The sequence below is a fragment of the Primulina huaijiensis genome, chromosome 15 (assembly GCF_012295235.1).
Source record: "Primulina huaijiensis isolate GDHJ02 chromosome 15, ASM1229523v2, whole genome shotgun sequence".
Classification (NCBI taxonomy): Eukaryota; Viridiplantae; Streptophyta; class Magnoliopsida; order Lamiales; family Gesneriaceae; genus Primulina; species Primulina huaijiensis.
In genome coordinates this window covers 3119256-3145764 of record NC_133320.1, presented here as the reverse complement: position 1 = coordinate 3145764, position 26509 = coordinate 3119256, and the positions used below count along the sequence as shown (strand labels likewise).

The 26509-nt window shown below is 31.4% G+C and overlaps 1 protein-coding gene across 1 annotated transcript; it reads right to left on the bottom strand.

Annotated features, from left to right (window-relative positions):
• Positions 1–9181: 9181 nt before the first annotated feature.
• On the bottom strand, positions 9182–16975 carry LOC140958451 (probable phospholipid-transporting ATPase 8). The gene is made up of 11 exons (XM_073415892.1): positions 15975–16975; positions 13526–14886; positions 12408–12518; positions 12032–12308; positions 11761–11849; positions 11545–11653; positions 11262–11471; positions 11016–11141; positions 10389–10487; positions 10003–10194; positions 9182–9912 (listed from the first exon to the last, which is right to left on the bottom strand). Exons 1-11 carry the CDS (start codon positions 16365–16367, stop codon positions 9322–9324), a joined length of 3558 nt encoding a protein of 1185 aa, XP_073271993.1. The 5' UTR covers positions 16368–16975; the 3' UTR covers positions 9182–9321.
• Positions 16976–26509: the final 9534 nt, after the last annotated feature.

Below are 26509 nucleotides of genomic sequence, written 5' to 3'. Positions count from 1 at the left end.
TATTTGACAATTATGGTTGATTTAGATTTTGAAAGACGTTTAAGATATTATAAAATAGTAAGCACAAAGAATAATCAGGTAAATTTAAAATATATCAAACAATATATTATTAATATCTATACATTACTCATTTCCTATTTTATCACAATTTTATCGCATTTATTATTCATCTCATTCGTAACATCAAACGATATCCTATAAATCCCGTATTTTTTCAAGGAAAAGAATTCACCCAATAATGTTTTTTATTTGATTAATTTGTGATTGAAGTCAAGATAAGTAGGATTTCAAACTGTTATGTCTGATACAAGTAAAAAAAAATTTCTATGGAGTGGCAAAGAAAGATTTCTCAAGCAATTTTACATCCGATCGATTTGTTAAAACAAGAAAATCCAAATGGCGCTTTCTTTATTTTTTTTTAAAATAATAATTATAATTCAATTGTTTGATGGAATACAGATATATAACTCGTGTAGAATCGGGTTTTTTTATCGTCATTTCGTTGAAAAAAACTGAAATTAACCGATCCGGTTTCCTAAGCTTGCTTAGAAACATCAGATCCATCCTATATAAATAGGTATATAAAAATCCGATTCATTCTCCAATCTATAATAATTTTTTTATATTCATCTCTTATATATTTAATGTATTCGACAATTATAATATTTGCATTAATTTCGACTTGTTATAAGGTACTAATAATTTAATTTGGGTAATTTTTTAATTTTTTTTTTAAAAAAAAATATTTGTAGTGAGTGCATGCCATTGTTGCTACATTTTCTTGAAATTTGAAGATTCAGCATTGAGCACTAGCAGAGTTGCAGAAGGGACCCATGGAATCCATTTTTCTTTTTTATGGTGGGTTGAAACTTGAAATGGATGAAGATAAATAAAGAGTATAAAGAACTTTTAGTGGAAACAAAGAGTATCACGCAAACTCTTGTGAGATAGTCTCATAGATCAATTTTTTTAGACGGATATTCTATTTGAGTCACTCATGAAAAAATATTATTTTTTACGCAAATATTACTTTTTATTGTAAATATGGACAAGATTGACATGCATTATGAATAAAGAAACGTGATATCGTTTCACACAATACCTACTAAGTATTTATTTCGAATCCAAGTAACCGTAATAGAATGCAAGTAACACCCCTTGTATTTACTGTCATTGCAATCCGTTAATTTGGTACTGATTTACGATTTCTGTAAAATGTATAAATTTCATATGTATATGACGACCTTTTTTCACACGTATGATTCCCTTTAACCGAGATAAATGATATTGATAACGTATAATCAAATACTTTAATTTCACTGTTGTATATTTATGTTAGATATGTCAAAACAGACTATCAAGACGGATTGCCTCATAATCGTTTTAATAACTTTTATACTACTAGCAAGTAACACGTGCGTTGCACGTGGTGAATAAACGTCGTAAAGAGTAAGTGAACATAAAACACTTATATTGAATGAAATCGAAAGAACCATTTTCTATTGAAAATCCATAATATAAAAAAACATTATCAAATTTTTTCTTATATAATTTTCAGTTTTTGGGTCATCTCTGTATGACTATTTTGTCTAAGTTTTCTCGTCATTTTACTGAAATCATCTATTTTTTCATTATTTTGAATTTTTATGGTTTCTTCTTTGAAACATGATGAATTTTGTTTCTTTTTTTGTGGTTTTGTTATTTCCTTAGTGCTTGTTGTCTTCTTATTTTCATGTTGTACATGTTTTGCCCTTTCTTTTGCGTTCGCTCTTTTCTTATCTTCATTTTGTATTTCATTGATGTTTCAGTTCTTTGTTTTCTTATCAGTATTTCTCTTGAGTTGTGGTTTCTCAAATCCATCTACAATTATTGTTGTTATTTCATTTTTAGTCGAGACAGACTTGTCTAATTTGAAAAGAGAATTGTGATCTTATTTTCTTTGTTGATCAAGTATTGTTAAATGCTCCAAATTACTTTTTTTATGCAATACAAAATTTGTAGTTATTGACAATATGTATTGGATTATTATAATATTATTCAAATAAATATTTTAATTCACCTTAGTATGCATGTCAATTATTTTTTGATAGAGCAATCAATAAATGTTTCAGTAACCTCTTCGAACAACGTCACTCTAGCTATTTCATTTTCATCTTAAACCAGCATTATTATCTGGTACTTGGAAAATTAATTGTGAGAAAATATACAAAATAATTAAATATTTTTAAGCATGTAAAGTTAATTATAGTTACAATACCTTGGGACGATCTCGATATTCAGCTTCACAAAGTGTTGAACAAAACTACTTCCCTCCGGTGAATAGCAATGCCATCTTGTTTTTGAAAATTATTTAATAATCGAATCTTCTTGATGATGTCAATGATATATGTGCATAATTATATTATTCGATCTTCTTGTTGACTACTATATTTTTTTGATCAAGTTGGAACATATCAATCAGCATCACATCTAAATTTGTCATTATTATTATGTCTTTATTACGGACGTGTAAAATTTTTCTTTGGCTAGTGAAGTGGGTGCATGGTCTGGCATATATGATTGAATCTTATTTAAAATTGTTAATAACCATCGTGACAAATGATATTAAATATTGACTTTGAAATAATTTCCATTTATTTCATTAATATTAGCTATTTTTCTCTTCAGCTACCCCAATTATTATTTTCGTTAGACTACTTATGTGATATATAATTAAATATATAGTGGTTGTTTATTAATTACACGTTACAAAACTTATGATAATTGAATATGTTTTTATTTGTTTATGAATATTTGAATATAGTGAAATATTTATAATAATCTATTTAGCACTGGGCATATTTATATGTGTTAAATTAAAGCATTTGGTGTAATCATGAAGATGAAAAGCGATTTTATCTGTTAAATTTTGTTGTTGTTAATTTTTAAATTAATAATACTATTAAATTGATTTTTTTAAAGAGAGTGGTTAAATTATTTCAGAAAATAATCATGTATACATTTGTTTGGAGATTATATTAATAGATTATCTTCGTCAGACTAATTATGTGATATATAATTAAATATATAATGATTGTTTATTAATTACACATTACAAAACTTATGATAATTGAATATGTTTTAATTTGTTTATGAATATTTGAATATAGTGAAATATTTATAATAATCTATTTAGCACTGGGCATATTTATATGTGTTAAATTAAAGCACTTGGTGTAATCATGAAGATGAAAAACGATTTTATCTGTTAAATTTCGTTGTTGTTAATTTTTAAAATAATAATACTATTAAATTGATTTTTTAAAGTGAGTGGTTAAATTATTTCAGAAAATAATCATGTATACATTTGTTTGAAGATTATATATTCTTGAATTAGTATTAATAATTAATTAATTCTATTAATTAATGAATGACTTAAAAGTCAATTCACAATTCAAAAAAGATTGGCTCTTTTATATAGGTAATAATAGGTAATATATATTCTTGAATTAGTATTAATAAATAATTAATTCTATTAATTAATGAAGGACTTAAAAGTCAATTCACAATTCAAAAAAGATTGGCTCTTTTATATAGGTAATAGATAAAAATATTTGATAAATGTATAATCTCCTCCCTAAGTTATTTGTACTCATTTAATGTAGGATCATAAGGGTATGTATAAATTTTAATAAAAAAAGTTTTCTTTAAATTAAAATTTTGAAATGCTTTTTATTTATTATAATATATAAATATTTTGGCCGATATTAAATTTATGAAATTCTATTTGAATAATTTTACACAATATTTTAACTATGGGATGTTTCACTGGAAAATTAAAATAATTAGATAATAAACCATTTTCACACCATTTCTATTTTGTTTAATTGAAATATAGTTTAACTGTTTTAATTTTTTTATAAGATTTTATGCTTCGTTTAAATTTATTCATTATTGAAATTATTTTTGAATGTTTTACAATATAATATTAAATTTTCAATTAAATAATTAATTTTTCAATTAAAATGATAATGTTTCAAGTGTAATAAATAATCAAGGGCAACTTAAGGGAAACACGAGTTTTTCACCAACGGTGTATTTGGTGTCAAATTTAGTAAATTGTAAATTGAATTTCTTGTTAATTTATCCTATATTATTTTAAACAAAAGTTTTAGGATATTTAAGTTTTGGTACATACAATTTTTTGAAGTAGTATTCTATCACGTAAAATCTTTATTCTATAATAATTTAAGTAATTTGTTCTCGATTATCCCAAAAAGATATCACAAAACGCCTATGAGATCGTCTCATAGATCAATTTTGTGAGACACATCTCCAAACCCGACTCTAACAGTGAAAAATATTATTTTTATGACAAAAATATTGATTTTCATTGTAAATATGAAATAAGTCAAATCATCTCATTGATATAAATACGTGAGACTATCTCACAAAATACTTACTAAAAGTTAATATAGCCATATAGGTACCAAAAAATCTTTTTTAGGCAAAACGATGAGTGATAATAAAGCATCATTAATATTACTCATTAATTTGGGGATTAATGGAATCATGGGACAACCCATTATATTTTTGTCTTTAACTCTTTATTTAGTTGTTAATATGAGTAGGTCTCTTGTGAGACGATCTCACGAATCTTTATCTGTGAGACATGTCAACCCTACCGATATTCACAATAAAAAGTAATACTCTTAGTATAAAAAGTAATAATTTTTAATGGATGACCCAAATAAGAGATTCATCTCACAAAATACCACTCGTGAGACCGTCTCACACAAGTTTTTGCCTGTTAATATTTAATTTTTAATAAATATTTAAAAAATATATTAATTTATCAGCATTAATTATTACCAACTAAAATATGTCGACACGTGTCGATTTTAGTAAACAAGTTTAAATTGATTTTGTTACTCAGATTATTTAAATTTTGGTTTTAATTCAATAGCTTAGGCTTATTGTGCAGTTTTAGGGTTGCTGACGATAGCAAATGTAATGTCACCATTTTGGTGATAAAAATACTTCAAGTGGAAATCAAATCGCATTAATGTCTATTTTTTATTAACAGAGGCTCAAATCCAATTTATGTTAATTTATAAGACGAAAGTTACTTTATCCTCTAATAATAATAAAAAAAATTTATTGTGAAACGGTCTCACATGTCAATTTTATGAAACGAATCTCCAAACCGACTCGATTCATGGAAAAAAATATTATTTTTCACTTTAAGTATGAATCAGACTCATATCATACAATATATTCGTAAGATCATCTCATAAAAAAATATTAAATAATAATTATATCAATTAATAGACATGGAAAAGACTATTAATTAATTAATATTTTGCATTTCGCTCGATATTCTTTAATATAAAGATTTAAAAGAAGAAAAAAAAGTATCGGTTTGCCTTTAACTTTTTTTTTTAATTATTATTAATTAAAGAGAACAAGGCGACAAATTTTAGGATGCGCGCACACTTTGAGTTGAACTAGCACATATGAAAGTGCATGCACGGGCTATATATATATGTGTGTGTGTGTCAGGATCGAGTGATTAGTTACAAGTGAGTTGAATAAACAATTATTTCAGGTTGTCCAAAACTAGATTGTGATAATAACTTTTAATTTAATCTTGAAAGCTGTTATGATATTGAAAGCTTGAATATTTGAATTTATGTGATGATTCCAGAGGGTCTAACTAATTTATAAGTTCCTATATTTATAGACTTGGATCAAACGGTCAGTAAAATCAAATATTATATTTGTTCCAAATATAGTAGCCGTTAATCTAGTTTTTTTCACGTCACTGTCCTTTATGATAATTCGTACATGCTATAGGTAGTGTTCGTAGATTTCTCACAATTCAGAGACCGTTGGTACGGAAGAATTTATCCAATAATTCAACTTTGTAACTCTTACTAGTCTAATTGATTCTTTAGATAATGTTTCTTCATTCACTCAAATATTTTTAAGTCCAGTTGGTCTTCAGTTATCAGTTCGGTAGACCTAAATATCAGTTAAACTTTAAACACATTTTGTCTTAAAATAATTTCAATTTTACTCATGTTTAGTTTAACTCATTATCTAGTTTGACTCAATTTGTCAAATCACTAAAATTTAATTGATCCAACACAAATACTTAAAATATATAAAACGCAATTGGTGCATGAAATAAACATTTCAGATAAGTGGACGAATTGCTTTTGTGTGTGTATGTGTTTAATTCCTTATCACAAAAACTCCAGCGAAACGATCTCATAAATTATTTTCCTGAGACAAATATTTTAATTGGGTCAATCATAAAAAAATATTATTATTGTGCTAAAAATTATAATTTTTTGTTATAAATATGAGCATATTGACTCGTCTCATGAAAGATCATAATTTATAATTTCATTTTTATGAATATTTTTTCAATAATCTAAGCGTGACATCATTTAAAATTGTGGAACCGCCCCTCTCCTGAAAACACCTGAGAAGGAACAATATAATGGTTACTTTTGTNATATCATATAATAAATTATATATGGTGATTATTAATTTAGTATTTTACAGATCAAAGAAAGCATAATCAGTTCAGTAAGTTTGCCAAAGCAGAGTTTAAGGTAATGTTTGTAAGAACTTATTATAAGTGTTTCTCAACTACTACATACAATTTTCAAACATTTAATTGACTGAAAATTTGAAAACACTTAAAATAAACTCTTGTAAACATTACCTTGTTATTCTAATTAGTCTTACACTTAGTTGTAGTACTACTGCAACAATTTGGTTTGGTTTTGTATTGTTAACTCATTTTCATCGAAGTTATATGCGACGAAAAATCGACTAGAAATGCATTTCGTTGAAGGATCGAAGTAATTGCATGTGTTGATTAGCCATTAAACGGACAAATTCTGCATCCCTGAAATAATTCTTTAGCAAGTTTGAATTTTTTCTTATCCTTTGCATCACATATGCCATTGCATAAAGTTGATTGGAATAAAAGATGATACTCTAAGGATGAGTCCATCCAAATTGAGCTCACATCGGATCATGGGCCCCGACCCATCCCTAGTCAAGGTGGAAGGCTCATCACGAGCCCATGTATTCTCCTATAAATACCAAGTTTGAGAGTTCAGTTCATTAATTCAATATACTGTTTTCAGCAGCACCCTTAGCTGCTTTCCCATCATATCCTCAGTTTCTGGCTTGAGTGTCGGAGGGGTTACGCCGGGACATCCTCCCGGCCCCCTTCTAACGGTCTTTTTGTGATTATAGGCTCGGAGCAAATTTGAAACATGCGTCTGGGCTAGTGACACTTGCTGGAATCGGAACCTAAATTTTCCATGAGTATCAAAAGAGATCACTTGAAATTCTATCAGAGTGAACAAAAAAAAGAGTCTCGTGTCGTAAGATGCTCGTTAAAGTGTGAATATCAATTTCACAGCAAGTCTCTTGTGAGAACGGAAAAATAATATTTTTGAAAAAAAAAATTAATATTTTTATGAATCAAGTCGAATAAGATCACAAGATTAACATGTGAGACCGTCTCATATGAATTTTTGTGTTAATTTTAAATGACAGAAATATGAATTTATTCATTTTTATTTATATTTTATTATTATAAGATAAATAGCAAAAATTCAACATGTATCAGTAATATTTTGTACTTTTTTTAGAGAAATGTTTCAGTTCTTAATGCGCAAGCGTGCTTCATTGAGATTTTAACGACGTCGTTTACAGTGATCTTGGCCCAATCGAGTCATTAGAGCGAAGCTATAAAATTAGGGTCTTAATGTTAAAAGAACAGACTTGGGCTAAGAGTCTAGGGCTAGATCAATACAGCCCAATGCGATTGAATAAGCTTTTTCGGAGGCCCTATGGGTCAACTTCGCGTTGTAATTTGGTTGAGAAGATGGCCACGGTGGAGCACGAACCTCGTAAAATGATTTTGAATATGTCAAAATAAAATCAAAAGACAAACACATCAGTTTAACTAACTAATAGATGAATTGCTATTCAAAGAAAAGAAAAGGATTTCTGCTGTTATACAGAAATAATAAGTGGTTTAAGTGTTGACTTTCATCATGAAAAGAAGAATGAAAATGGACGAAAGTAGGATTAGATTATCACCTACTTGAATGAATTTTTTATTCTTCCACAGTGCATTGAGTTTTTTTTTTCCTCTGTGTATGTTTCTGAAAATGTCGTAGAGACGTAGACAGAGTTAGTAGTATTGTGCCTATTGAAGAAAAACTTCGAGAGATATGTTCCAATAAATCTCCAATTATTAGCGGCCAAAACTGCCAAAAACAAAATAACTAGTATAACTCTTACCTCTACTTTGACTGTCGAAAAACACTATTTCCGTTGCCGATTCAGGGAAACCACTGACGTAAGTGAGAAATATGACATAATGAACACTTTCATGCTCAGACTAAGGTATAATATGGTCAGCATAGGTAAGAAAAATGAGTAAAAACAATACCTCAAAATGAGTTTTCTGGTATATTTCTTTCACGAGAAGTGGTGGTTTCTGAATTTTAACGACAAATCGGCTACTGATTTTTCGACACATCATTTTCTGATAACTTTCTGGGTAAATAGAGAGTGTTGTGGAGTTTTTCTAAAAAATTTAGAGAAATTTAAGATATATAAAAGATTGTTTTCCCTTATTTCAACTATTTTTAAAAACTCATTCTCTCACTACTATTTTCATATTCTAGACCAGCCTCTTAAACTCAAAAATTACGCTATTAACTGATGAAATTATTTAGGTGAATGGTCTCATTTTATAAGCAAGAACCAAGCCTTTCCTCCAATCCATATTGGACAACTTCCGATATGGTTGGACAAAGAAGGAAGTAGTGTGTTAGTTAAATAAATATGATGATGATATTACATCTCTATGTATGTATGTGTGTGTGTATATTAATATATGTTTATATATTTCACTTAGTTATTTTAATTTTTTTAATTATTATTATTATATAATAATTAAATATTATATACGTATATATCTAATTATAGGGTATCACACAAAATCTAACATCCTACCATTAGTTGGTTTCAATTAAATTAAATAAAAGTCAACAAAGAATCTGAATTAAAAAAAAACACACACACAAAATTGACTTTTTTTAATGTTAAAAGCCAAAAATCATTTCGTTTTTGGTGAATGCTAAACGTGCCTGCCAAGTGGTTTCTGATATAATAAATTTTCAAACCATTAACGGATAAATTCAGATTTACAAAATTAAGGAATTGCATGGTCGCGAGTATGACCTCCAAAAGTTGTCATCCCACCAACATCCAAAGAGTTATCATACACAAGATTAAACTTTACTGTTTAACTAACAATGAGTCTTGATATCTTGATTTATCTTTTACACCACCCATCTTTCCTGAGTCAGACGATTCAATTCCGGACCCTCCCAATCTACTCCTTTGAATTATGTCATGTATCATAGGATTAAACTCAACCTGTAAAGTCCTGTACAATATATATGGTAACAGAGTAGAAATAACAACAAGAAGGGTCGCCAGCCAGTAGAACGGACTCGGGGCACAAGCTTCAACGAGAACTTGAAATGCAGTCGTAGATACTACAGGCGAAAACAAACCATATACAACTAAAAAAATGTACCAAAAGGCAATGCTGCCCCAGATGAAGAAGTGTTGAATCCATGTAAAGTAGTTGATAGATAGGGCCATTTGACAGTTCACCGTCCAAACCACACATGTATACATAAGAACACCGAGAACTTCAAAATCAACAACGCTGCCATCTCTACGAAAGGCTTGATGTAGGATAGAGTTAGTTGTGAAGAAGAAGATAATCATGGAACTAATGATACCATTTAGCATCCAACCAAGTATGCGCGGCCAACTGAAGAGAACATCATGAACTCCCTCTTCGTATAATCGAGGATGCTGTTCAAACATATGAATGGGTATTTATTGTTTTCTTAATCTTAGCCATGGGGAAACAATATTTTGTAGCGTTTATTTTAGCTTGTTTACCTTCAGACACAGTCGTGCGGAGACATCCTGGTCAAAAACACCAAGAGCAATCACAGGGAGTGAAGTGAAGAAAACGTTGTAGAATGACATGTACCAATCATTATAGGCAGGTTGGCCGGAGAAGGAAGCCCGAGCCTCAAACCAGAATAGGGTGAACCCAAAGGCAATGTTCTTGTAAAAGAAGTAACATATCTGCATTCACCGAGGGAATAGGAGAGTTACAAAAGTCGTCAGTTAAAACAAATACTGATAATGCTTTTTGTCCCACAGAATCGCAGGCATATTTTATTTGAGGTGGGTTATGCTTGTGATTTTAGGAAAAGAGCACACAAGAAATAAACACCCCTGATTTTCACGAGTCCTTTTAAACAAGAAAATTTGCGTACCATCATAGATATTCGTCTGTAGCACCAGTGGCCATGAACCAACAACAGGCGTTCAAGAAAACGGAACTGCGCTACTGTAAAATCACTCGACATGGCAGCCTAAATTACAAATTTATATAAACATCAGACGAGTTTTTCCTTGTTTATTTAACGGAAAAATATATTCTCCTTACGTGTATACAATGCTAAAAATTGTTCCTCCAATCAGAGATTAAAAGAGCGGGTGAGAAAGTAAGTAGACCAAGAGACAGAAAGATTGTTTTCAACTTTATTCTTAAAAAAAGTACCATAGTTCAGAATATCCAGCTCTAGTTCCTAAAGAAAACCAAGCGAACCTACACGTATTACTTCAGTATCCCTAACTTGAAACTGGAGGTAGGTCCCAACTCCAAACAAGAAAAAATATACAAGTTGATATTACACATCAACGCCATATATGAAAGGAAACCAGACATGTCAATATTGAAATGCAAATTCAGTAATTATTTTTAACCAGTAAAACCTGAACGTATTCACGCACAACAAAACACTACGTTAATTACACACAAACATAAGTAGGATAGCATCTTTCATTGACTAGGACTACCAAATGGCAATGTTGACAATAAAAATAGAAGCGGATATTACCTGCATTCCTTCTACGCCACTGATGCCAACACCAATATCAGCTTCTTGAAGCATGCCTACATCATTTGCCCCATCACCAATTGCTAGTGTTGTTTTACCCATACCCTTTTTAACCAACCTCGTAACCTGAATATCTTCAAACAGTAGTGTTACTTTAATTTGCTGTAACTAGATCTACAATATTGAATTATATAAAAGGACAAAACCTTTACAGTAAATACAAATTAGCACAACAAAGACACATACGAGAGCTTTCTGTTTAGGTGTGGAGCGACAACATATAACAGATGCACAATTAACAGCCAGATCCAGAAATGCCCCCTCCAGATTCGTGCTGAGAGCAAAAGACAATGACTTGCCATCAATTATCAAACCAAAGGAAGTTGAACTGCCTCCAGATGAGCATAGCTGAGATTTTCCTTTCCTAATTTGATCTGTAATGCTTTCACTCGAAGCCTGGGATAACCAGACCCATTAAAAGATGTAATATTAAAATCGGCATCATGAAGTAAAAAAATACAACCACTACCTCCGTATCATCATTATTGTCCCCTCGGTTTTCAAGGTTGCTAATTTCTGGGGAGTCTAAAGTGATCACGATCTGCTTCATGTCCTCTCTCAGTAAGCCACAAGCATATCTACAGGAAAGGTAGTAATATCGAGATCAGACAATGCCCGATTATCATAGGTGAAGCAGTGAGAAAGGAGGAAGCAAACAATTCAAGTAATCGAGGTGGTCACTGACCCAATATTTATCGCTGTCTCCATCTTGTCCCCTGTTATGACCCAAATCTTGATTCCAGCATTTGCAAGTTTGTTGATGCATTCTGGAACCTACATTGCATAGAAGAAAAAGATAATTCGTTAACAGTATTAATGAATATTTATAACCCGAAAAATATAAGAGCCTCCACTTAATGCTAAATGAATTTCAAATCAAACCGTGAAAATTACTTCAAATTTATTTATTTATTTATTTTTAAAAAATAATTATCCAAATTAAATTCGATAATGACCCCCTTTTGTAGCTTGTCCTCGACAGCAGTAGCTCCAAGGAGAATCAAGTCTCTTTCAATCTTATCAGCGGCTGCATCCACCAATGCACCTCTATCAGCATTTACAGATGCCTTGGCATTCAGAAACTCTTCTTCCCATGATCTAAAAACATCTTCACTAAGTTCACGGTATGCAACTACTAGAGTTCGTAAACCTGCTTCAGCATATCTTTTTATATGTTCCCTTGTTTTAGCTTCAAAATCTTTTGCTTTTCTAGAGAGCCGTTCGAGCATTGCACTGATAAAATACCAGAGCAGATGTAAATATTTAAAGGCTGTCATTCCAAATTCTAAACAAGACATGTCTCGAAAGCATTGTTCTTAGGAGAGAAAATACCTGTCTGCACCCTTGGAGAGGAGCAGCAACTGATTTTCAGCATTCTTAACTATCACAGACATCCTTTTCCTGGCGCTACTGAACTCCAAGACATGAAGAAGTTCGTATGATCTGGAAATAACACATAAATGCAGATAAACTCATCAAAAATGAAACAAGAAGGCAGTTCAAACAAATTTATAAACTAATATCGTCAGAAAATATGATATGTGTGTGTGTGTGTGATCAACCGTTGCTGAATAAATTATTTGTTGACCATATCTTCAATTTCTAGGCTCAAGACCACGTTAAATTGGAAATAAAACTTGAAGAAATTCTAAGTTTCTCCCCCCATTCTGAATCCTGGATGACACAGAATTAAGCAATTTGGCCAGAAGATGATTGAGCCAGTTTCCATGAGCGATTGCCAAACGAAAATGGCAGGGTCCTCGTTTATCTTGATGGTCTGTAACACTTGGTTAACACCTCAGTTTCATTATTGGTTTAGATTTTTAGGCTTAAGACCACATTGGTTGAAGACACACATCCCAGGACACTAGGGGCCCACCGTACAGGGAAAAAGAAGGCGGTGGTCCTCCCCAAATCGGAAAAAAAGTTGAATTTCATGTTTGATATTTCTGAAAATTCTAGTATCGGCCCCCTAATTGCGAGTCTCGGACCCCTATGCCAGAACTAAGTAATTTGGCCAGAACATGATACAGCCAATTTCCAATTCCTCATCCATCTTGATGTTCTGAATGTAACAGTAGTTACTATCTTATGAACACCGCGAGAATTGTACGAATCTTGACAGCCACAGTTCCCAAAATTTTGAACCTTAAACATTTTAACTACTTAGTTGACAAAACTAATGTTACTCTGAAACACTCGTCCAACTCCCAGTTTCTTGATTGGTTTATTACACTAGGAAATGAAATCCTTCCCTCCATTGTGAAACATTCCTACAACACGAATACATATGGGTACAATTAGCTCTTAATCTTCATTATTTGGTGAGTGAATCTCGTGTATAACTGAGACCTATAACTTGCTGTAAAAGGTGAAGAAAAATGATCTGCTTACATAGCTTAAACCTTCAAGGAATTCAAATGAGTATCTGAACATGCAAAAAGACGCACCTGTCAGTTTTTCTGCCTTTTCCATAATCTAGTTCATGCAAAGAGATACTAGTTTGTGTTCTTTCAAAGAACTCAAAGCCAAGCTCCCTAGCGGCAATAACAAAGGCAGCTTCATCTGGCGACTCAGCTTCATAATCAATTTTGCCAGTTTCTTGATTCACCTCGGGAATGGCTGTATGGCAGAGTGCTAGCACTCTAAAGAACTTTTGTATCACATCTGCTTGAGTTTCATTAACCCATCCACCGTTCATAATGCGACTGTCTTTGAAATTAAAACCTTTGATTGATTTTCCCAATTCTGTGACGTTATCAGTAGACATTTGTATGTTGGAGGAAATATTCACAATGTTATGATGTGCATCAACTTTTCTCTTAGTTAGGGCTCTTTCTACCTCTGTCACACCGTGGCCATATGCTGTGCCAGCTATTGAGCATTTAACAAAATCCATTGAGTTGCATGTCAAAGTACCCGTTTTATCAGAAAGGATAGTATCGACCTGTCCAAGCTCCTCATTCAAATTAGAAGTCCTTGCATGCGCTGGGTTGTCGGTTTCATCATAATACATATCTTGATCCTGATTTATAAATATGCCCTGTAAAACTTTTACCATCTCAATAGATACATACAGGGATATTGGTATCAGATATCCATACAACATAAGCCCAGTCAAGAAATGAAAAAAAGCAGCCAGTGCCGCTCGTTTCGGATCATAAAACACGGTGGTATGTTCTGGTTGGAGATACCATCTCTGCACTTTTCCGTCATGAATGTCATTCTTGGTTGTGATTCCAAAAAAGAAAGACCCCATAAAAGATACTGAGATCAATAAAGTAAAAAGAATGTACACTATCTTATCCATTTTTCTCTCAATCTTACTCCTCTTAGAAGGAGGATCTGTAGCATTCTGCATCACTTTCGTGTCATGACCAGTAAACACAACCACCCCATATACGTACTCAGTATTTCGAAGTTTAGAATCTCGCAGGAGAATCTGTTGCAGAGAAAGGGGATACTGCAGACCATCATACCACATGGTTCCAATGAATGAGTAAAGATCCTCATTTGGGTCCTCACACTTGATAATTGCCTTGAATTTTTTATAGTAGTCATCATCACGCAACAAGGATGTAACATCAAGAGCATGCTTCACCTTGAGATTAGTCTCTCCATCTAAGTTCGTAGTTTCAACATAACAAATCCCGTCCTCATAGCTTGATGAAATAAGAAGCAGATCTGCAGGGAAATATTCATCCTTGTACACCTTTACAAGATTGCCAACTCGTAAATTCTTCCATCTGGTATCTTGAAAAGTATTGCTTCTATCGTAAACTTTGACCTTGCGGTTGTTGGCCTCTATATCCTAAAAATATAATTATTTGCACTTAAATAAATTGAAAATATAAGTTGGAGAACGATGCAGCAACCATTACGTTAAAATCTCTAATAAAATGAAACTGAGCTGCATAATTTTCATCATAAATCAGCCACCAACAAAGAATTTTTTAAATGAATCCAAGTCTAGAACAGTGTGAAAAGTAGCATGATGATCAAACGGTTTGGGATATCTTAACTTCCTCAGTCGCATCATTTGTTTACTGCGAGCCACACAATTTGAATTCTAACGAGCAGAAATGCATGGTAAAGGAGCTGCAAGCCCGTGCATGTAACTTACTCAATAACTAGTAAAAGCACTGATAAAATCACTAAATTGAACCTTGTCATCTTCACAGTTGTTTAGCTCAATGAATGCAACTGATTTTCTACAAAAAGTAAATGTCGATTAGAATAAAATAATGTAACATTTTTTTAAAACAAAGGCTACTTTACTTCAGCATTAAAAAAAAGATTGTAAATATAAACATTTTGAAAATTGTAAAACCGGAAAGGTGCTTCAACATCAGTATCACAATTTTATTACAGATATCGAAGTGTAACAGTTTTATGCAAGAGGAAGAAGCCGAGACATATACCACCACGAGTAGATGATAAGAACGATACTGAAAAATGGAAAATAAATCAATTCGAATATGCACAAAATTTATGTCAAAACCCCGTTATAAATCAAAAATAAAAAACTTATGATGCGTACAAGTTACTCTTAATTATCTTTAAACATGCTGATACTAAGGAATCATTTCTTGTAGGCTTCATCTGACACCGACATTATCTTCATTTTATCATTTACCAATAAAAGTGTAAGACCAAGGGTGATGTGGTATTACATCAAGTATCCAATTTCTCAGGTCAAATTCCTTGATCTTGTCTTGACTACATTTCAGACACTTCTAGTGATATATGGTTCATGCATTCCCATAAATATATATTAAGACTCCTTAGCATCATCTCATATGAAAAAATAAATATTTAAGAAAGCATGCATATGAAAAATCAAAAACCAAAACCTTCATCGTTCTCAGAATATAAAAAAGAATTATAATGTACATATACCTGTTTCCTACGCCTCCAATCTTCCAAGGCTTCTTTCGCCATTGTCGCTCCAATTACAACGACCAAAGGTGCAAGAACACTTGTAGCGCTGTAAGGTGCTAAGGGACTAAAAGATACACAAGCTACAACAAGAAAATATATGTTTGCAACCCTCCGAAACTGCTCAAACAATGATTTAGGAATAAAATTAAAGGCGGTGTATTTTGTCGTAGAAACATAATTGCTCCCGTACCTAAGCTGGAACTGCTCTGGATTATCAGGATCATTACAGTACACAACCCTGGAGTAACCCTTTTCCCCAATTTGACTATGCTCATCTCTAAACTTGGATTTGAGACATGAAAATGAATAAAGCCTGGTAAAACGAATCCCTTTTCCTCTACCACCAGCCATTTTCCTCAAGTCACACCACCTACTTCACCTTCAACCCAAATCCTCAAAAACCCAAAAAAAAAAGGTAAAAAAAATAATAATGATGATCACTTCAAGTCAATACAACAATAAATGCCACAACACTGCCAACAAATCCACATTAACTACAGTAACGTTCAATCAGCAGCTTCTCCATTACCGATGCATGGCATATGTTAAGCATTCTGCTATTACCAAAAAAAATATCCCATTGCAGTTGGAGCTCTGGGAGATAAATGAAGGCAAACGAACAAGAAGCCAAACAAATAAATGCGAACAAAGCTGAGCTGCGTAGAAAACCCACAGAGCCCTATAACTCAAGCTTTCTCCCCCCTAAATACTTCACTCTTTCAGCAAGCTCCAGATATCTCTTTCTTCCGCCATTGGATCACGAGCATGCGCTACAAAATACACGAAATTCGTGCATGGATTCTGAGTAAACGATAAGGAAACAGCAATCCGATTGTGTGAGAAAAAAAAACTGGTAGAATTATAGCATCTGCTCCTCGAAGTCGAAGCAGTGATTAGTTCAGCGACTTTTCAAGTGCACAGAAACAGAAGACTGATGGGTGAAGAGTTGGTAGACTCATTGTTGGTTTAATTAACGCAAAAACTTACATTTAAAAATATCGAAAATATTTTTTTATTATAAATATTATTTTTTAATATAAATATTTACTTTTTAATTAATTCGGAGAAGTTGGTGAAAAATACACGATCAAAACATTTCTTTGGATTCACTTCCTACCCACAAAATTGTGGTACTATGTCATACAAATTGTGGTACACTTCATGTATAAATGTGATACTAAAAAAGTACCTAGGGACTGAACACAAAAAAAACGACGACTGGAGATTGAAGGTCAATTTCTCGATTCATCCATTTACTTTTTTATTTTATTAATCAAACTAATAATACAGATCACGTGAAACTTCTAGTCTCCTCCTTGTATAATTAGGCTCGTGGAATATAATTTTTTATTTTATTTTAAAACTCAATAGTATGATAGGTTGTCTCCCTAATTTATTTTAAATTAATTTATAAACTTTTATATTTTAATTTAATAATGTATAAACTTTTATATTTTAATTTTATAAAAAAATTATATTTTATTACGATAAAGATAAAGATTTTGGTGTATTATAATATCTTTGTAAATATTTTGAACATATTTTAATATATATATATACACACACAAAAACTCTTGTGCGACAGATCTTTTCCCTATTCATATAATTAAAAAAGTCATTTTTTATGTCAAAAATATTATTTTAATTAATTATGACTCATGTCAACTTACCTCACGGATAAAAATCTATAAAACTGTCTCATAAGATATCTTCTAGATATATGTGTATGTAATTGAATTGCATAAATGGTTTGATATTTAAGAATAATAAATTAAAAACTTGGGAAATTAAACTAGAATGTGTTGAGGTTTTTAAAACATATTACCAACTTTGCTACCTTATTTAAACTTTTTTAAAAAATAACAAACACCATTTAGATAATGAAAATATTTACATAGTTTTATAAATTTTCCACTATTGAACAATAGGTTGTTCGAATATTACGAATAAAGATAAAGATTTTGGTGTATTGTAAGATCTTTGTAAATATATTTGACATATTTTAATATTATATATACATATATATATATATATACAAAAATTCTTGTAAGACGGACATTTGATCCAATTCATATAATTAAAAAAATTTATTTTTATGTTAAAAATATTATTTTTATTAATTATGAATCAGATTAACCCGTCACACGGATAAAAATCTATATATGTGTATATATATACACACGTTGCATTGCATAAATGGTTTGATATTTAAGAATAATAAAAGAAAAACTTGGGAAATTAAACTAGAATGTGATGAGGTTTTGCATTGCATAAATGCTTTGATATCTAAGAATAATAAAAGAAAAAGTTGGGAAATTAAACTAGAATGTGATGAGGTTTTTTAAAACATATTACAAACTTTTCTATCTTATTTTAAAATTATTTTAAAAAAATAATAAACACCATTTCAGATATTGAAAAGATTTAAATAGTTTTATAAATTTTATCAAGAGCTTATAAACTACGAACACTCACATGAATCACAAAATAATTAATGTTTCAGATTTTAACACGTATAAAGCCATAAACAAGACATCATTAACCTAATTCGAACTATTTATATAATTATACACAAAAATTCTTGTGAGACGGTCTCACATATCAATTTCGTGGGTCGAACATCTTATTTGAGTCATCCATGAAAAAATATTATTTTTTATGCTAAGAGAATTACTTTTTATTGTGAATATCGATAGGTTTTCCCCGTCTCACAGATTAAGATTCGTGAGACCGTCTCACAAGAGACCTACTCATAATTATATAAGATCGAATATTAAGTTTTTGTTCACGGGATCTCGCCCAATCTTATCTCATGTTACTATAAACGTCTAAAGTTCATATTTCATTATCGTATTTAAACTTCCACCAAACACAAAATCGGAATAATTCCGTTTAGGTTTTATCTAAATTCTCGAATTGGACCTTTTGGTGTAAAAAAATTTAAACGTAAGTTACATATTGATCGAAAAAATGCTATAATATTCGAATTTTGTGCTTAGTACATAAATAACATATCATTCACGTAAAAGCATAAGATAGAAAAACGTGCTAAATATGGGATAAGGCCGGATAGACAGATGGGGGGACCAAAATGCAATTGTTTTAGTGATATGGCCAAAGGTGTCGTTGTTGATGAGCCCATAATGGAAAAATAATACTACACGGCCTTATGGCATCATTTTATGGTAGTTTTATAAATAAAATTATTAAAAATATATAATTTTGAAAACCACTTAAATGACAAAAAAGGGTACAAAAATAATGGGGTATTTTTTTTAACCTCGGTCAACTCTTTTTTTTTTTTTAAAATGACCTCCTCAAGTGTATTTGAAATATACTTGAGGAGATCATTTTCTTAAAAAAAGAGTTGATCGATGTTATTTGACCAATTTCCTCCAAAAATAATTTGCTTTGAGAGCAGGATGGCTATGGGTTTTGATAGAACGGGTATGTGACCCTACCCGTAAACGATCTGGTTAGGACGAGTTTGGATAGGTAAATGATTGTGGATCGATTAACACATATTTATTGTTTATATCAAGATTTTTTTTCCTTTGAACGACAACAATTTTTCTTAAATCTTGTCTTTTAAAAAATATCGTAATTTTTATGGTGATATAAATGTAACAAATAAGAAATCTAATATTTGTATTAAAATTAATTTATATGCAAGCAATAAGAAGCTAGTATATATTATATATAATATAATATGATATAATATGGTATATTGAACCATTAATACTAATAAATATGGTATATTGTGTTGAAAAATTATTTAAAAATGTGAAAAATATTTGTGTTGAAAATGTGAATGTTGAATGTTGAAAATTAGGTAAAATTAGGAGTTGAATATTGAAAATAGTGTGTGATGATGTAGGTAATGATGTATTTTATTTTTGGATTATTTGTAAAAATTTTCTATAAATAAATCTCTCATTTGTGAAGAAAATCACAATTGAGTTGAGAGAAAAATATTATAAAGTGTGTAGTGTGATAATTTTGAGAGTTTGAGATTTTTACTTTTTACCGTAAATTTTTACTTTTTCACAACACGTTATCAGCACGAAGCTCTAAAAGTCCTCCATATTTTTCCAAGCTCCAAAACAGAAGAAAAAGGTAACAAAAGTAATAATATTTATTTTATTGTTTATTTATTTATTGTTTATATATTTACTATATAATATAATGTTATTATAAATAATAAAAATAAATTTTTCAAAAAACTTGTTATAAATCCTGGGAGGATGTTAAGACGACATCCCACACTCCCGGTAAGGGATACGACAAGTATAAAAGTCTATAAGGTTTTTAAACAAAATATCTTATGACACCTCATTATAATATTGTGATATGATATACATAATTATTTAAAACATTACTAATATTATATACACCATATTATTACCATAAAATTATACAAATACATACATTTATTTTCTTGTACACCAACGGTCATAAACGGTAACAAAACGGCTAGTTTTTGCCCTATAAATATGATCTCACAAACACATTCAATCACTCCAACTTTCTCTTCTTCTCTAAAATTATTCTTCATCAAATTTTTGAAGAAAAAAGAAGATGGCTTTCACAAAGTTATTTTTAATTATTTTGGTTATAATACTCACGAATCTTGTACTTATCGGAGAATATCCTCCTCATGTGTTTTCTTTATTTTTACGAATGCTTGTATTTGTTGTTTATCCATTACTTTGTATTGCAATATTCATTAACTAATAAAATGCATCATAATTTTTTTTAGTACCACCATGTCAAACTTGACAAAGCTCGAATTTGTTGCACTCGACATTACGGGGAAAAATTATATGACATGGACTCTCGATGTAGAAATGCATCTTGAGTCATTGGGTCTAAGCGAGACCATTAAAGAAAATGGTATATTTTCATCACAAGAAAAAACAAAAGCTATAATATTTTTGCGTCGACATCTCGTTGAAGGTTTAAAATGTGAATATCTCATCGAAAAAGATCTCATGGCTCTGTGGAAAGGATTGAAAGAAAGATTTGAACATATAAGGGAAGTTATACTTCCGACCGCCCGTAATGAATGAAATATGTTAAGATTCCAAGATTTTAAGAAAGTCAGTGATTACAATTCAGCGATGTATCGAATAATCTCGCAGCTAAAATTTTGTGGACATGAGGTCACAGAATCGGAAATGCTTGAAAAAATATTTTCCACGTTTCACGCATTAAATATAACTTTACAGCAACAATATAGAGTGCGTGGATTTGTGAGATATTCTGAACTCATCGCCTGTCTTCTTGTGACGGAAAAAAACAACGAGCTACTAATGATAAATCATCAGTCCCGACCCACTGGATCATCAGCATTTCCAGAAGTAAATGCTGTAAGTAAAAATGAATTTAAACCTGGAAACCAAAATCAAATTCAAAGACAAAGTTTTGGTCGAGGTCCAGGTCGAGGTCGTGGTCATGGACGTGGACGTGGAAGTAGTCGTGGTCGTGGACGTGGAAGTAGTCGTGGTCGTGGACGCGGCCGTGGTTTTGAAAATAATCGAGATAGTTATTTCTATAACTCATCTCAAAAGAGCGTCCCAAACCACCCACCGAAAAAGCATCAAGAGAATATGAGTGTTAATGAGAATCACTCAAAAAGATTTGAAAGTTCTTGTTTCAGATGTGGTACTCTAGGACATTGGTCCCGTATTTGTCGAGCCCCTGAGCACCTTTGTAAACTTTATAAAGAATCAATAAAAGGGAAAGAAAAGGAGACCAACTTTACTGAACACAATGAACCTTTGAGTGGTTCAACTAATTTTGATGCTGGAAATTTTCTGATTGATTTCTCAGATAATGATCAATTTACTGGTGGAATAAATATGTAAAATATTTTATTTTTTCATGTATTCGTATGATAATGTTTTATAGTGTGTTATATTGTATTGTATTTTATTGTCAATAATTTTATTTCATTGCATATTTTTTGAAATTCAAATATGGAAAATGTTATGAACCAAGCTGAAGTTTGCATACCTGATAGTGGTACAACGCACACTATCCTCCGAGATAAAAGATATTTCTTGGAACTAAAACCAACAAAAACAACGGTGAATACAATATCAGGTCCTGTAGACTTGATTAAAGGATGTGGTAAAGCACAATTTTTGTTACCTAATGGTACAAAATTTTTGATCAATGATGCTTTGTATTCACCACAATCGAAAAGAAATTTGTTGAGTTTTAATGATATATATTCCCATGGGTATGATACTCAAACAATGAATGAAGGGAATGAGAAATATATGTGTCTTACCACATATAAATCAGGAAAGAAATATGTGATTGAAAAACTACCAATGCTCCCTACTGGATTGCATTATACACATATACGTCCCATTGAATCAAACATGGTAATTGATAATTCTTCAATATTAACCAATTGGCATGATCGATTAGGACATCCTGGTTCAACAATGATGCGAAGAATTATAGAAAATACACATGGTCATCCATTGAAAGACCAGAAGATCTTTCAGAATAATAAGTTTCAATGTAAAGCATGTTCTCTTGGAAAACTTATTATAAGACCATCACCAGCCAAAATCCAAACTGAATCACCAATGTTTCTTGAACGTATTCAGGGTGATATTTGTGGACCAATCCATCCACCATGTGGACCATTCAGATACTTTATGGTATTGATTGATGCCTCCAGCAGATGGTCACATGTATGTTTATTGTCAACTCGAAATGTTGCATTTGCAAGATTACTTGCTCAAATAATAAAATTGAGGAATCAATTTCCCGATTATACAATCAAGAAAATTAGACTTGATAATGCTGGTGAATTTACTTCCCAGACTTTCAATGATTATTGTATGTCTATGGGAATCATTGTTGAGCATCCTGTTGCTCATGTACATACTCAAAATGGATTGGCTGAATCATTGATTAAACGTCTGCAAATGATTGCTAGACCAATGATTATGAAAACAAAGCTCCCTATTTCTATATGGGGACATGCAATTTTACATGCTGCTTCATTAATTCGCATCAGACCAAGTGCATATCATAAATACTCCCCATTGCAGCTTGCATTTGGTAAAGAACCAGACATTTCTCATCTGAGAATTTTTGGATGTATGGTGTATGTGCCTATTGCACCACCTCAACGAAAGAAAATGGGACCTCAAAGAAAGATTGGAATTTATATTGGTTATGATAGTCCATCGATCATTCGATATCTTGAACCACAGACAGGCGACGTGTTCACAGCACGTTTTGCTGATTGTCATTTTAATGAGGAAATCTTCCCAATGTTAGGGGGAGAACAGAAACATACCGAAAAAGAAATTACATGGTATGTATCATCATTGTTACATCTGGATCCAAGAACAAAACAATGTGAAAAAGATGTACAGCAAATTGTGCACTTGCAAAGAATAGCAAATCAAATACCAGATGCATTTGCAGACACAAAAGGGGTAACTAAATCATATATACATGCTGCAAATGCCCCTGCTCGAATTGAAATTCCGAAGAAACAAATTGAAGATAGTCATGATGTCATTAAACGCCTGAAGCGTGGAAGGCCAGTTGGTTCCAAGGATAAAAATCCTCGAAAAAGAAAATTCATAGAGAAACACAATGATCACAAAATAGAGAATGATGTTCCTGAAGAAACACATAATGATCACAAAATAGAGAATGATGTTCCTGAAGAAACACATGATGATGAAAATGTTTTGTCAGAACCACAAACTGACGAGAATCATGAAATCTCTATCAATTATATTAATACTGGAAAAATATGGAACCGAAAAGATATAGAAGAAATTGATGATATATTTTCTTATAATGTGGCAATCGACATCATAAATGATAATGAAGATCATGAACCAAAATCTTTTGGTGAATGTAAAAATCGGCAGGATTGGATAAAATGGAAAGATGCCATCCAGGTTGAATTGGATTCGCTAAATAAACGTAATGTTTTTGGACCTATAGTCCTTACACCTGAAGGTGTAAAACCTGTTGGATACAAATGGGTTTTTATTCGAAAGCGAAATGAGAAAAATGAAATAGTAAGATATAAAGCTCGACTTGTTGCACAAGGTTTTTCTCAAAGGCCTGGAATTGATTATGAAGAAACGTATTCTCCTGTGATGGATGCAATTACGTTTCGGTATTTGATTAGCTTGGCAGTATCTGAAAATTTAGAAATGCGTCTTATGGATGTTGTTACAGCCTACTTATATGGATCACTTGATAGTAATATATATATGAAAATCCCTGAAGGATTTAAGATGCCTGAAGCACAAAGTTCAAAACCCAGAGAATGTTATTCTGTGAAATTACTAAGATCATTATATGGGTTGAAGCAATCCGGCAGAATGTGGTATAATAGGCTAAGTGATCACTTGATGAAAAAGGGATATGTAAATAATTCAATATGCCCTTGTGTTTTCATTAAGAAAACAACATCCGGATGCGTAATTATTGCTGTATATGTTGATGATTTAAACATCATTGGAACGAATAATGAAATTCATGAAGTTGTGTCATACTTGAAGGAAGAATTTGAAATGAAGGATCTTGGAAAAACCAAGTATTGTTTGGGTTTACAAATTGAACAAAAAGAATGTGGAATATTTGTTCACCAGAAAAATTATACAGAAAAGATCCTTAAACGTTTTAACATGGATAAATCAAATCCTTTAAGTACTCCAATGGTTGTTAGATCATTAAACATAGAAAAGGATCCATTCCGTCCATGTGAAGATGATGAAGATATTCTTGGTCCAGAAGTACCATATTTAAGTGCTATCGGTGCCCTTATGTATCTTACAAATTGTACAAGGCCTGATCTATCTTTTGCCGTAAATTTATTGGCAAGATTTAGCACATATCCAACAAAGAGACACTGGAACGAAATTAAACATATATTCCGTTATCTACGAGGAACAGCAGACTTGGGAATTTTGTATTCAAAAAATGCTAATCCAAGTATAATTGGTTATGCCGAGGCTGGATACTTATCTGATCCACACAAGGCACGTTACCAAACTGGATATGTATTTATCCGTGGAGGCACTTCAATTTCTTGGCGTTCACAGAAACAAACGCTCGTAACAACTTTATCAAATCATGCCGAGATTATTGCATTACATGAAGCAAGCCGTGAATATGTGTGGTTACAATCAATGACTCAACATATCCAAATCTCATGCGGATTATCATTCGACGAGAAGCCTGTGATACTATATGAAGATAATGCTGAATGTGTTGCTCAAATGAAAGAAGGATACATAAAAAGCGACAGAACTAAACATATTCCTCCTAAGTTCTTCGCATTCACCAAGGAGCTTGAGAAGAATAAATGTATTGATGTTCGTCACATTCAATCAAGTGAAAACTTATTAGATCTTTTCACAAAGGCACTTCCTAAGACAATATTCAGAAAGCACATATATAATATTGGGATGCGCAATCTACGAAATTTGTGAAGAATTGTTCGTGTCAACATGAGGGGGAGTTTACGTGACTGCACTCTTTTTCCCTTACTATGGTTTTTATCCCAATGGGTTTTTCCTAGTAAGGTTTTTAACGAGGCAGTATAAAAACACGTAATGTATACAATCATTATGATCATCATCACAAGGGGGAGTGTTGAAAAATTATTTAAAAATGTGTTAAATATTTGTGTTGAAAATGTGAATGTTGAATGTTGAAAATTAGGTAAAATTAGGTGTTGAATATTGAAAATTAGTGTGTGATGATGTAGGTAATGATGTATTTTATTTTTGGATTATTTGTAAAAATTTTCTATAAATAGATCTCTCATTTGTGAAGAAAATCACAATTGAGTTGAGAGAAAAATATTATAAAGTGTGTAGTGTGATAATTTTGAGAGTTTGAGATTTTTACTTTTTACCGTAAATTTTTACTTTTTCACAACATATTGAACCGTTAATACTAATAATAAATATGTGATAATAAATGTAAGTCTAGGACTAAGTACAAGTACATCTGAAGTCCAATTTGGATAATTGAACTAATCGAGATATGGATTTTGGTCAAAAGGCCGGAAGATTGAAACATGAATGATGCGATTGAATGGATGTATTGAATGGATGTATTTGATTTGAGACGACTGAGGATGGAATGGATTTGGAAATGACTTGAGATATGTATTTCAAACAAAACTAGTATGATCGCTCACCGTTTCAATTTTTAAAAAAGTCGTGTTTCTGGACTTTGTTATATTAATCGGTCGTCTAAGTTAATATATAATTTTTTTTAAAAAAAATATTATTCGACAAATTTTTCCATCAATTTTTATTGAACGAAGAGAATAAATATATCATAGATTTTGATTGTAAATCTGATACAGATGAAGTATATAAGGAATATATAGATAAACAAGAAAAATTAAATACTTAGGCTAAAACAACAACCGCAATATGTGTATGGATATCCAAGATATCAATGAACACCAATAAGCTTCAACC

Excerpts from the sequence above, each read along its gene's own strand:
- LOC140958451 (XM_073415892.1), bottom strand. The coding sequence starts at position 16,367 with ATGGCTGGTGGTAGAGGAAAAGGGATTCGTTTTACCAGGCTTTATTCA. Across the intron at positions 11,472-11,544 it reads ACAATAATGATGATACGGAG|GCTTCGAGTGAAAGCATTAC; the intron begins GTAGTGGTTGTA and ends TGGTTATCCCAG. Across the intron at positions 9,913-10,002 it reads CCGCACGACTGTGTCTGAAG|CATCCTCGATTATACGAAGA; the intron begins GTAAACAAGCTA and ends ATGTTTGAACAG.